The sequence below is a fragment of the Lemur catta genome, chromosome 16, assembly GCF_020740605.2.
Source record: "Lemur catta isolate mLemCat1 chromosome 16, mLemCat1.pri, whole genome shotgun sequence".
NCBI classification, from domain to species: Eukaryota; Metazoa; Chordata; class Mammalia; order Primates; family Lemuridae; genus Lemur; species Lemur catta.
In genome coordinates, this window is record NC_059143.1 from 25,805,676 (window position 1) to 25,818,167 (window position 12,492).

Consider the following 12,492-nt stretch of genomic DNA (forward strand, 5'->3'; position numbering starts at 1 on the left):
AACTTCAAGTCCACAGGCCTGAGAATAAAGCAAAGACCCAGAGAACCATGGAAGGGGAATAGAGGTCATTGGGAGGGGCCTCCAAGGGTTGCATACAGGGGATCCTTAAGGGGAATGCTCCAAGAGCAATGGTAGGAGGTGGGTACAGCAAAGACTCAGCAGTGTAATCCCCAGTTTCAAAGTCTCAGGTTAACGAATCTGGAGGAAGGATGAAAAGAGAACTGTCACAGAGGCGATTGTGTTAAAAGCTCTTCATCCACAGGCATTCTGAACACCAATGTTCAGTTATTGTTGGAACGTAAGGTGTTATGTATGTGCTGTGTGGTATAGGAAGAGTGAAGTAAATGGCAGAAGTTGACAGAGGCCAAATCATGGAAGGCCATGCTAATTTTATTAACTTATATAGTGCATAAAGTATAAGTCTAAAATTTAAAATTACAAAGGTTTTCTACAAATCAATAAGAAAATACAAATAACCTATATTAATCAGGACAGAAACCCAATTCAATTATCTTAAACAAGAAAGGGACTTTATTGGCTCACAAAACTTTTAAGTCCGGAGGTAGGGCAGGCTTTAGGCACAGCTGGATCTAGGGCCTCCAGAAAAATGACATCAGAACTTAGTTCTCTTTCCATTTCTGCTAGCCTCCAAGTTTCTCCTCACACAGACTCTCTCCACATGGTTACAAATTCAGGCTTACACGGTCCTTGGTTCCTAGGATCTCCATAAAGCCTTCTTTCCAGTAGCTCCAGCAGAAGTTCTGTTGAGGGCTCTCCTTAGCCTGGCTTAAATTATATGCCCATTCTTTAATTGCTGTGACTAGGGAGCTCCGGGACTCAGGAGGCCAGACCTGGTCATGGCTCACCTAAGCCACAGGGAATGGGGTTCCCCACAATAAATAAGGGTTCTGTTACCAGAAGATGGGGAAAGAGATGCTGAACAAACAAAACCAAGATATCCACAATAACCCAGAAGAAAAGCAGGTAAAGGATACAAACAATCCATGGTAAAACTATAAATAGCCAATAAACATGAAAATAACCCCAACCTCACAATTTTTGATAATCAGGGAAATGCAAAATAAGAAAGGATTCCTTTTTCTTTTTAGCCCAACAGATAAAAACTATCAAAAGTAGGTAAGGCTATATGGGGAAACAAGTACTTTTCATACAATTGGTGAAAATACAAAGTTATGAAGGCCTTTGGGAAGGTTAAGGTGGGTCTATCAGAGAGCAAACCCTTTGACCCAACCATCCACCTTATGGGACTCCAGCCTAAAGAAATTCACACACATGCACAAAGACATCTAAATAAGATGCTTACTTTGGCAATGTAATAGCAAGAGAAAAAAAATAAGGGAATAGTTAAATAATGGTATCTTCATAGTACTTAATCCTATTCAACCATTAAAGAAATTTAAAGACCTCAGTATCTGTTTTTGAGACGCCCCCCCAAAAAAAGTGAGCTACAGAATACATATATATGATCCTATTTATGTAAAAATAGTGTTTTTAAGGGTATATTCATATGGAAATGTATGGAAAAGGGACTAGAAGGAGGTATGCTAACCAGCAAGAAGTGGAATGTGATTGGAAGCAACTGGAGAAAAGGGTCTCTCCTTGCTCTTACACTTGTGTATCATTTAAGTTTTGTATGAGTAGTCATTTATCCATTCCTAATTAAAAAAAGAAAGGTGGACAAAAGCAATTCATAACAGGAAATGCAAATGACCAACAAACATGAAAAGATGTTCCTCCTAATATTCAAAGAAACACAAGATAAAACAAATTTTGCCTATCAAATTGGCAATTTTAAGAATTCAGTGTTGGCAGGAATATAAGCAAATAGGCGCTTTTACTATTGATGGAGTTGAAAATTGGTACAATCTTTTTGGTATTTCTCAAAATGTCAGATGTGCACTCTCTGACCCAAAAAATCCATTTCTAGCTATTTATCCTACAGAAATACCCACAGGTAGCAAAATACGTGTATAGGGATGTTTTACTATACCTTTATCTATAATGAACCTAATTATCCCTCAATATGGGGTTAAATTACAGTATATTCATGCAATGGAAATGTATTTATGAAAGTATGTAGTTATGAAAACAGAATGTCTATATCAGTGGGAGGGAGGGTAGGCAAGTCTCAGTGTAGTACATGTGAAACGAGGGTATGTCCTACCTCTTATGGTTCCTAAGGATTAAGAGTTAATCCATGATAAAGCACTTCAAATAGTGCCTCTACACAGCAACAAGTGTCAGCTATTAATACATTTTTGATTAAATATATATATGCCTATAGCTGGAAGAACAACAAACCAAACTATTATCACTTCTGGATAATACTGTAAAAGGAAATGTCCTTTTTCATTTTACATTTCTGTGCTGTAAAAAATTCAAACCAGCATGTTTAATAGCATCCACATTTGTTAACCATAAAGATAAAAGCATAAAATTTATTAACCAAGGCTTAACAGCCATCACTCATGGCAGAGTGAATGTATCACTGGAATCCACAGAACTAGATTTGAGTTTTAGCTCTAATTGGCCACATGCAAGTCACATGATCTCTGAATCTTGCTTTCCTAGTCTATGGTACGGTGAGATAGGTATGGTGTCTAATCCAATGCCTGATGTGCAGATTATTTCAATTCATGTATCCCTCCCCTCAATTTACATAAATGGGAGACATATTGCTAAATGATCCAAATGTCAACTAGGTGTGAATGTGGAGAGCTTAACCTCCAAGAAAACCAGAAGAAAATTTAACAGCAACACACAAATGCTCAGTGGCTAGTGGGCAAGTATCAGTATACTGCATGCCCTAATACAGCTGGTCATTATTTTTTGCTAACCAGACATCCTGGCTATGCACCACTGCGTGGCAACTGCCACATCATCACTTCAACAGAGGCTGGGCACTCCCCCAAACCGCTTTATCTGCGTGGGTATAAATGAATGTCTGGATGAAATCATAAATCACTAGTTATTAAAATCAATTTGTCTAGTGGGGACTAAGCCTAACTGAGCACACATCTCACCATGTCCTTTTCCTGTGTACTGCCATCTTGTCCCTTTTCCCCACAGAGCCTTGCCTTAGCCTCAGTCAGAATCCCTTCCAAACAATGCACATATGTGTATTAGAACTGGCAAGACAAAAACATATTTGCCAACTCTAACACTACTTTTTCTATGCTGTCATATTACCAAATATCTTTGGCATTTATGAAAAACCTACCACAAGGAAGCTTCCTTGTATATAGGAAAGTTGTTAAGATCTTAAAAATGTGACATTTCAGCCACTGAGAGGTTGCTCCCTTCTTACCTACTCTGATAAAAGAATTCTGTCATCCCAGCAGTTTTCCAAATATGCCACCTCAAAACCTACTTGGAAAGAAGCCAGTTATAAATAAATAAATCAATCAACTCAAGATCATTTTATCTTAGAGCAGAGGAATTTATAGCTTTATTGGAAAATGACTTGCTTCCTCTCAGCCATGAGAAAAAGACCCAAAGAAAAGTCCCTATGTTTTCTTGTATAACTTAAAATACATTATATCATTACTACATATTTATACTTCAATAAATCTTAATCTATAAAGCACATTTCTTATAATTAATTGTTATCAGAAAACCTATAAACAAGTTCCATTCTTCCTCACTTCTCAACCAGCTGGGCTTGCATTTATTACTGTTTTTTAATAGGCTCATGCAAATCTCACCTTCCATTTTTCAACTTGATCCAAGCACCAGATATAACCAAAATTTCTGAACTATGAAATATTTGTATTCACATGGGTCATTTTCCACACGATGCCCATTATAAAAAAGCCTTTTCTCATATTCTATATTTTACCTTCCAGAGTTTTCCACTAAACAGTAGAACCACAGTACTTGGGATTCTCAGCCAAGGAGTATATAATCCTACTACTACAATGTATTACTTTAATACATTTTTAAAAATGTGTTAAGACTAAAAATTAAAAAAAATAGTTCAATCAATTCTGATAGTTAATAAACTAGTTAAAGGTCTAGTTTTAATTTTTTAAATAGAATAGTCCATTCAACTTAACATGTAGGTACAACCTCAATGCTACTAGAGATTGATTAGTTTTTTTAAAAGATTCACAAACCTCCAAGCTCTGATATAGAGTATCTTGGATTCACCTCTGCAGAATGCTGGAGAGCAGGCTCTTTGAGCTGAGTCCCTCCCACTGCTCCCCCATATAACGCCCTGGTAGAGAACTATGGCTCTGGGAATCTCAGAGGTGACCTCCCCAGGGAATGCTCAGACAAGAGGAAGAGGCTAACTCATGTGAAACAGCTTTGTACTAAACCCCCTATGATTTACAGTGGAAGAAATACCTACCTATTTATGGTAGGATTACAGTACCTAGCACAGTGCCTTATCGGTAGAAAATGTTTAATAATAAATGCATGGCTGCTTTTTTAGCCTGGTATTCAACCCTTTTGTACCAAAGGAATAAAAAATAGCAAACCTGATACTTGTTGCATACCTGTCATGGAATTTTCTGTCCTTAACAAAGATAAAGGCAAAATAATGATGAATTAGATCTTCAAGTCTTTTTCTAAAAGCCAAGACAGACCATTACCCTTATGTTTACATTTGCCCTTCCAACATTGCCATTCACTACAAATTCTTCCCTAGTGTTATAATTTCCACCTTCATAGTTTTACAATTAGTTATTGTTCAGACTGTCTACTTTTTAATGATATATGGGAGAACCTTACTTTCATTAGTAAGACGCCTTCAAATTACAGATAGGATGAGTGGTTTTTGAGTTTTCCTGCAGGCAGATGACTGTATTTAAATAAAATTCTTGACATACCTCACTTCTTAATGTATTTGTATATCTTCCCCCATCTAGATGTCCCATTCACTTTTTGATGTTTTATTAGCATCACTTATCTGAGATCTATGGCTCATTTTACTTTGAGGCCTTTAGCCATCTTTTATCTTCTATTTTCTCAAATGCATATTCAAATTCAGTAAAAGGAACAGAAGGGCAAATTTTTAAAAGATGGTTTTAAAATTGTTTAAGGTGGTTTTCAGACTTTATAATTCCTATGTTGCCTTTTAATGTAGAAGGGAATGTATCCTTATAAAGAGCATTTCAATGATCAACACAGAAATAATTTGCCTAAAAAAGGGAAATTTTTAAGAAAGGGATAAAGAATCAGGTAGCTCATTATTTGGAAAAGTAATAGAGAATATAAACATTACACAGAAAATTTAGGCATTAACACCTGAATTAAGTTTAAAATTTCAGTTTCTAGGCAGGTACGATACCATTTCTTTCAAGATAAAATAATAATGGTAAGTGAAGAATTTTTACATTTCCCGGTAGATTTTCTGACAGTCAGTAGGGAAAAAACTATTCTGTATCATTTCATGTTTTAAATTTTGTCTTCATTTCTGAAGAAAAGACCTGAGTGCTGATTTTTTTTCAATTTCTTAAACTTTCACAACATTCAGAAGTTTTTCTGCATTGTGTCTTCTCTGATGTCTAAAAAGATTGGAGCTTTGACTATAGGATTTCCCACATTGAACGCATTCATAAGGTTTCTCCCCAGTATGGATTCTCTGATGATTTATAAGCCCAGAATTCTGGCTAAAGGCTTTCCCACATTCAAGACATTTGTAAGGTTTTTCTCCAGTATGGACCCTCTGGTGTTGCACAAGGATGGAACTTCGGCTGAATGCTTTCCCACACTCAACACATCCATAAGGTTTCTCCCCACTATGAATTCTTTGATGAAGAATAAGGGCTGAGCCCTGACTGAAGTGTTTTCCACATTCATCACATATATGTTGTTTCTTTCGGGAGGGATTTCTCTTTCTTTCAAACCTGCCCTTGGGGAAACAGCCTTCTCCATATTTAAAAATTTGAGGAACACCTATATTGAGTATGCCAGGAGCTTCATGAGATTCCACTGCCGAAGGAGTCTCCTGCTTTGGAGCGAGCGCTCCATTTTCAGTCCTAGCATCATCATCTGAAATAAACAGAAAATGCAAATATCACTCATTACCTATTCAGGGAAAAAGGAATCTGAAGAAAAATTTTTTAAAAAAATGAACTAAAAGTAAATAGCCTGCGCAAATCTACAAACAGCACTCTGAAAACTGTGTTAAAGTTGCCTATTCTCAAAAGAGAAAAAAATGAAATGACTGATTATGAAGCTAATGAGGTAACAGCATCATAACAACATTAAAGACATAACAGGTTTTATCTGGATAAAACATGGGCAAGTGGGTTATAAATGGTAGTAAGAAAAAAAAGAGCAGAAAGATGGTAGATTCTAAGATGATAGGGAGACAGTCAAAGTGATGTGCCTAGGTCTGTAATTTTGTAATAAGAAAAACAAAATTAAATTGGCCATTTGGAAATCATTATAATGTTCTTTTGCTTTAAGAAAGGCAAAAATCACATCAAAATACAAAAGAGTAAATAAAAACAAATCTGTCAGAAAGTGGCTATTTCTGAAATGAGCGAGACAAGACAGGTCACAGCCAAGATTAGACTAAAAGCAGAATATGACAGTCCTGACAAGAAGGGGCTAAAGATAAACTGGGGGCATTCTGTGTTAACCCAAGACATGATAATTAAAAATTCAATATGCCCTTGATAAATAAAAGTTTTCCAATAAAAGAAGCTTTCTCTGTTTGGTATTTGTCATGGTACTTAGAAAAATGGCTACTTCCAAGCTTCAGTGAGTTGTTCCAGTGAAAGAAAAGCCTAAATTACCCACATGAGGTGCCATCATCCACCTGCAGGCAGAGGTAAGAGCAAGTCTCATTTAAGACTTTCCTGAAACTTCACGCCTTAAGGAGGGAAGATACAGTTCATACAGGGTGAACAACAGCCCTCAGAAAAGAGGAAAACAGTGGATGATTAACAAAAGGATAAAATCAGAAGATAAAGCTAAGGGGGTGGAGGGAGAGGGAGGGAGAGGGAGGGAGAGGGAGAGAGAGGGAGGGAGAGAGAGAGAGACTGAAAGATTAGAGGGGTTAGTGAGGCCTGGAGACAAAGAACAGAGAAGTTAGTGTGAAGATTAAGTGGAGACAAAACACACAGAAAACAATGGAATTTCCAAAGTGTGGAAGAGACTGGACTGCTGAAATGAGGCTACTTAAAAATATGTGAAAAGTTATTCCAAAATCAGAAAGAGCAAAAGTTTTCTACCCAAGAAAATGCCACCTCCAAAGATCAAGGATAGTGGTTCTCAAACTACTGCACAGAAGAATGTGCCATATAACATGTAAAACTGCAGATTCTCAGCAGACTTCAGCCCCACCCCAGAAGTTCTAATTGTATAGCACTATCCCCTCAGATGGGAAGAAAACCTGCTGAGACCTCATTCTGTGGCACACCAGCATCATATCCAACTCCCTCAAGAAATGATTCCCAAAACAGATGTGAACAAAATTTCATTTTACTTCATATAAATATGAAAAAGAAACCCAGCAGTTTTAGGAATATACTGGGCTGTATCAAAGTATACACATCAGTACAGAATTAGGCAGGAGACTGAAAAGTAAAAGGATATAAACCAAATGACAAGCAAAACTGCATGCAAAATAGAGAGATCTGGTCTATAGATGGGTGCTGGCTCAAAGTAAAGCAAATGCTAGTCTGATGTGGAGTCTTCAGAAAACAAGTTAAAAGGAAAGAAAAGGCTGAAGATGTCAATGGCTAGGAATAAAAGATCTGAAGTCAGCAAATCAATTGTTACCAGAAAATAATCAAAATCTATAGTGTTTCCATGTCTAACGAATCAGGTTAAGAGTGACACCCCCACAAGAACAAGGAGAGTTTTGGACACAAGGCTCATATTCCCGTTTCACCCTCTAGCCCACAAAGAGTTCTGGTCCTCACCACAGTGCCTTAGGGAATGGAGCTCCCAGGATGCCCACTTGAGCTGGTTCTCCACAGCATCAAGCTCAGAACTTGGTACTCCCTGAGCTTCTTCTTGAGATACTATCTCCTCTACTAGCACTTCCCGTTTTCGTCGACGGAGAGAAACCTGGAAACAGTAAGATGTGGTTCAGAGAAGAAATTTTGATGAGAATCAGAACTAAAAACACATAAAAGAAACCACATAAAACATACACTGCAAAGGCTTGGATGGCAAAGAACCACAGATCATGAGAGCAGTAGGGGGATGAGGAGAAGGCATAAACATAATTCTAACTTAGTTGACTGCAATTAATTCAGCAGCTTTGCCTACTGCCGTGCCAGTGGTTTTGACCCAGGAAAATGACACAAGCAGGCTCACCGGCTGTCCAGGGTCATCAAGTTCACTCTCCAAATCCTCCAGCACCGTGACTGCCTCCTCTCCGTTCTCTGGATGATGATCGCGAACCCAAGTCTGTAGCTCCTTGGGTAGGATGGCAACAAACTGCTCTAGCACTACCAACTCTAAGATTTGTTCTTTTGTGTGTGTCTCTGGCCTGAGCCATAGACGACAAAGTTCTCGGAGCTGGCTCACAGCTTCACGGGGCCCAGGTGAATCCTGGTATCCAAACTGCCTGAATCGCTGTCGAAAAACTTCTGGGTCAGGGAGATGGTTCCAGGGGATACTTGATCCCTCTTCGCCATCAGGATCCTCCTCCAACTTCACTCTCAGAATTTTTTCCTCTTCATCTGGATTTGGGATGATGAGTATTGAATCTTCTTCCACTGACTGTGCAGACATCCTGATTTATAATACTTCAAGAAAAGACAATCAAGGCAGAATATAAGCCTTAGGGAAATACCCCGTTTTCTTCACAGGCAACCCTGAGGCACAAGGAAAAAAATATATAAATAACCAAATAGCCTAAGAATTTAGACTTACGCTGACACAGGAAGTAAAAGATATCTATTCTTTTTCTGGGTTAAAAATTCCAATCAATAACCTATACCAGGAGTTGGCAAACTATAGCTCACGGCCCAATCTAGTCTGCTGCCTATTTCTGTACAATGCTTGTACTAAGAATAGTTTTCACAATTTTAAATGGTTAAAAAAACCCAAAAGAATATTTCATGACATGAACAAATGATATATGTGTCCATAAGTAATTTTATTTATTCATGGTTCATGCTCCAATGGCAGAGTTGGCAGAGGTAGGTAGTTTCAACAGATTATATGGCCTGAAAAACCTCATACAGTCATGCACTACATAATGATATTTAAGTCAATAATGGACCACATATACAACATGGTCCCATAAGATTAAAATGGAGCCAAAACATTCCTTTTGCCTGGTGACACTGTAGCTGCTGTATGGCATTATATGTTTGTGGTGATGCTGGTATAAAAAAACATACTGTGCTACCAGTTGTATAAAAGCCTAGCATATACAATTATGTATGATACAAAATACTTGATAATAGTAATAAATGACTATGTTAATGGTTTATATATTTACTATAGTATATTTTTAATCTTTAGAGTGTACTCCTTTTACTTACAAAAAAAAAGCTGTAAAACAGTCTCAGGGAGGTCCTTCAGCAGGTATTCCAGAAGAAAGCATTGTTATCATAGATGACAGCAACATGCATGTTATTGCCCCTGAAGACCTTCCAGTGGGACAAGATGTGGAAGTAGAAGACAGTGAGTGATACTGACAATCCTGACCCTGCGTAGGCCTAACCTAATGTGTGTTTGTGATTTAGTTTTTAAGGGAAAAGTATAAAAAGTAAAAAAAAAAAATTTTTAAATAGAAAAAAGCTTATAGAATAAGGATATAAAAAAAGAAAATATTTCTGTACAGCTATACAATGTGTTTTAAGCTAAGTGTTATAAAAGAGTCAAAGTTTCAAAAATTTAAAAGTCTGTAAATAAAAGTTATAGTACGCTAAAGTTAATTTATTATTGATGAAAGAAAAAACTTTTTAAAATTAGTGCAGCCTAAGTATACAGTGTTTATAAAGTCTACATGAGTGTACAGCAGGCCTTACTCACCACTCACTCACTTACCAAACCAACTTCCAGTTCTGCAAGCTCCGTTCATGGTTCATGGTTAAGTGCCCTATGCAGGTGTACCTTTTTTTCTTTTTTATCTTTTACACCTTATTTTACTGTACCTTTTCTGTGTTTAGATATGCCAATATCACTGTATTAAAATTGCCTACAGTCTTCAGTACAGTAACATGTTGTACAGGTTTGTAGCGTAGGAGCAGCAGGCTATACAATACAGCCCAGGTGTTTACTGGGCTATATTATCTTAGGTTTGAAGTACACTCTACGATGTTCACACAACGATGAAATTACCTAACTCATTTTTCAGAAAGTATCACTGTCTTTAAGTCATGCATGACCACATTTACTCTCTGGCCCTTTACAGAAAAAACTTGCCAATATATGACCTACTAAGTCAACAAACCCTATCTCAATAATCAAAAGAATTCAATTAAGAACCAGCCCAACTCAGTGTTTTCTAAATGTGCTTGACCCTGGAATACATTGTTTGCAATTCAAGACTGGTGTTCCCTGACACACTTAGGTCAACTCAAGATTAAAAGCTGTTTATTTTATTATCTGCTTAAAAGTAACTTTCTTTACAAAATGTTTTTTAAAAAGTTAAAAGACATTTTAAAGATGTCTAAGAACTCCTCGGACTTAAAATATATGTGAAAAAAATGTTATTTTCCTCAGTAATAGATCACATGATATTGAAAAAAATAGTGTAATATATGAAAAAACAGATTACATAATATTGAAAAATATATTATTTTGCACAATATGCAAATATCAGTCATCCACCACGCCATAAATACATGTATAATAACAAGCATTAATTCTAGCAAATTTTATTAAGAAAAAGGACTCTCATAACCACCTTCATGCAGTAGCCCAGGATCTTGTCCTTACACTGGATGACTCACAAGTTCTACCTTCAGGGAAACTTTGTGCTATTTCTGATCCTTTCCTTAGTATCTGCACTGTCATGCCCGTGCCATTGTTTACAACACATATTAGGAATGAACCATGCAGCTAATCTATGTATGTATTCAGGGCCCAGAATCTGAACAATTACAACTTAAAACTTACTGTAACCCGACCAAGACTAGAAATCACAAAAAACCTCATCAGACAGGTAATACACACGGGTTTAATTAAATACTCTGGAGTGAGGTGGCCTTATAAACAGGGTCTAGCCAACAGATTCATTCTTTCCTATTCCAGGACCCTATCTTATCAATGGCTCAAGCATTTCTACATAAAAAAAATTTCTTCCTTTATGTCATACCGCACACTGCTCGTGGGACATGGAGGACAGTGTCAGGAGTGCAAGCCCATGGTCCCGACAGTGCTTGGCAGGGGTACCTCGTCTCAGACGATCCCCACCTCACTGCTGCAGAGACCCGCTGTGTACCCCGACCCTAGCCCGACGTCCTCCGGGGCCCTCTTTCCGGCACTCACGGCGGCAGATTTCAGACCACCAAAGGCCACCCTGCGACAACCGTGTTCGAGTCCCAGCACTTCCGTCCACGGCCTGCAGAACTACAAGTCCCAGCAGCCCCCGCGCAAGGTCCGCCCTGTCCCCACCTCCGCCTGAAACGACTCCCAGAAACCTCCGCGAGACGCCAAGGCCTCGAAATAGAACAAAACCGGCCGATGGGGGAGGGGGAAAGTGAGGGTCGCAGAGGACACAGGGGAGGGAGGGCTCTCCATGGATGCCCAACAGCCGAGCAGGCCTCCCGCCTGCCCCTCCCCGCCCTCCAACTGCTGGGCGCGGAGACCGCGGCCTGCGCCCCGCGCCGCCCAGGAAGCTAAGGAAGGTCCCCGCCAGGCTTCCCCACCGGTTCTCGCTGAGAGGTCGCAGACCCTAGCTCAGCGTCCCCCTCCCCCTCATACCGTTCCCTCTACTCTGGCGCAAACCTCCGGCTCAGGAACCGCAACGGCTTCGCTGTCCACGGCAGACGCAGAAACGCCGCTCGCAAGCCGTTTCCCAGAAGCCCCCGGCGCGCACTGCTTCCGGTCTGCGGGTCCGAAGAGGCGGGGAGAGGTAAAGCCCGCGTTGCCATGGAGATGCGCTCTGGGCGGGGGAGGGGCGGCCCGACGACAATGACCGCATTGAGGCTGTGGTTGGCCTCGCGCCTCTCCTCGAACAGCCCAGAGTTCTCTGTTGGTTTAAAAGAAAAGAAAAAGAGAAGACTCTCCTATTAAGAGAGTCCTTACAGTTGCACAAGCCCTTTCACACGCGTTATCTTGTGTGATCCTCACAATAATCTTCTGAAAGAAGTAATAATAGGGAATATTTATGAAAGCGTACTACATTGTGCCAGGCACCATCGTCATGCTTTACATGTCGTTTATTTTTCACAATAACGTTATAACGTAGGAACTTTTATTATCCCCATTTCACAGCTGAGATAATTGAGTCCCAAGTACAGTAAATAACTTGCCAAGAGCTCACAACTTATAAGTGGAAAGCAAGATTTGAAACCAAGACATGACTCCAACCTTTGGCTCCCACCG

At 39.1% G+C, this 12,492-nt stretch overlaps 1 protein-coding gene across 4 annotated transcripts; it reads right to left on the reverse strand.

Annotated features, from left to right (window-relative positions):
- Positions 1-369: 369 nt before the first annotated feature.
- ZNF24 (zinc finger protein 24) lies at positions 370-12,151 on the reverse strand. Of its 4 annotated transcripts, none has more exons than XM_045527194.1 (4): positions 11,893-12,151; positions 8,302-8,804; positions 7,902-8,049; positions 370-6,018 (listed from the first exon to the last, which is right to left on the reverse strand). In XM_045527194.1, exons 2-4 carry the CDS (start codon positions 8,719-8,721, stop codon positions 5,480-5,482), a joined length of 1,107 nt encoding a protein of 368 aa, XP_045383150.1. In that variant the 5' UTR covers positions 8,722-8,804; positions 11,893-12,151; the 3' UTR covers positions 370-5,479. The 4 variants fall into 4 exon arrangements, with proteins under 4 accessions (XP_045383150.1, XP_045383152.1, XP_045383151.1 ...); XM_045527196.1 differs by having other exon boundaries at positions 8,302-8,735; positions 11,893-11,976; XM_045527195.1 differs by having other exon boundaries at positions 8,302-8,735; positions 11,869-11,970.
- Between the last annotated feature and the right edge of the window lie 341 nt (positions 12,152-12,492).

What these genes read in the sequence shown, in the direction of transcription:
- ZNF24 (XM_045527194.1), bottom strand. Translation starts at nt 8,721, where the DNA reads ATGTCTGCACAGTCAGTGGAAGAAGATTCAATACTCATCATCCCAAAT. An exon ending in TTGATGACCCTGGACAGCCG is followed by an intron (nt 8,050 to 8,301) that starts GTGAGCCTGCTT and finishes TACTGTTTCCAG; the next exon opens with GTTTCTCTCCGTCGACGAAA. An exon ending in CCATTCCCTAAGGCACTGTG is followed by an intron (nt 6,019 to 7,901) that starts GTGAGGACCAGA and finishes TGTTTATTTCAG; the next exon opens with ATGATGATGCTAGGACTGAA.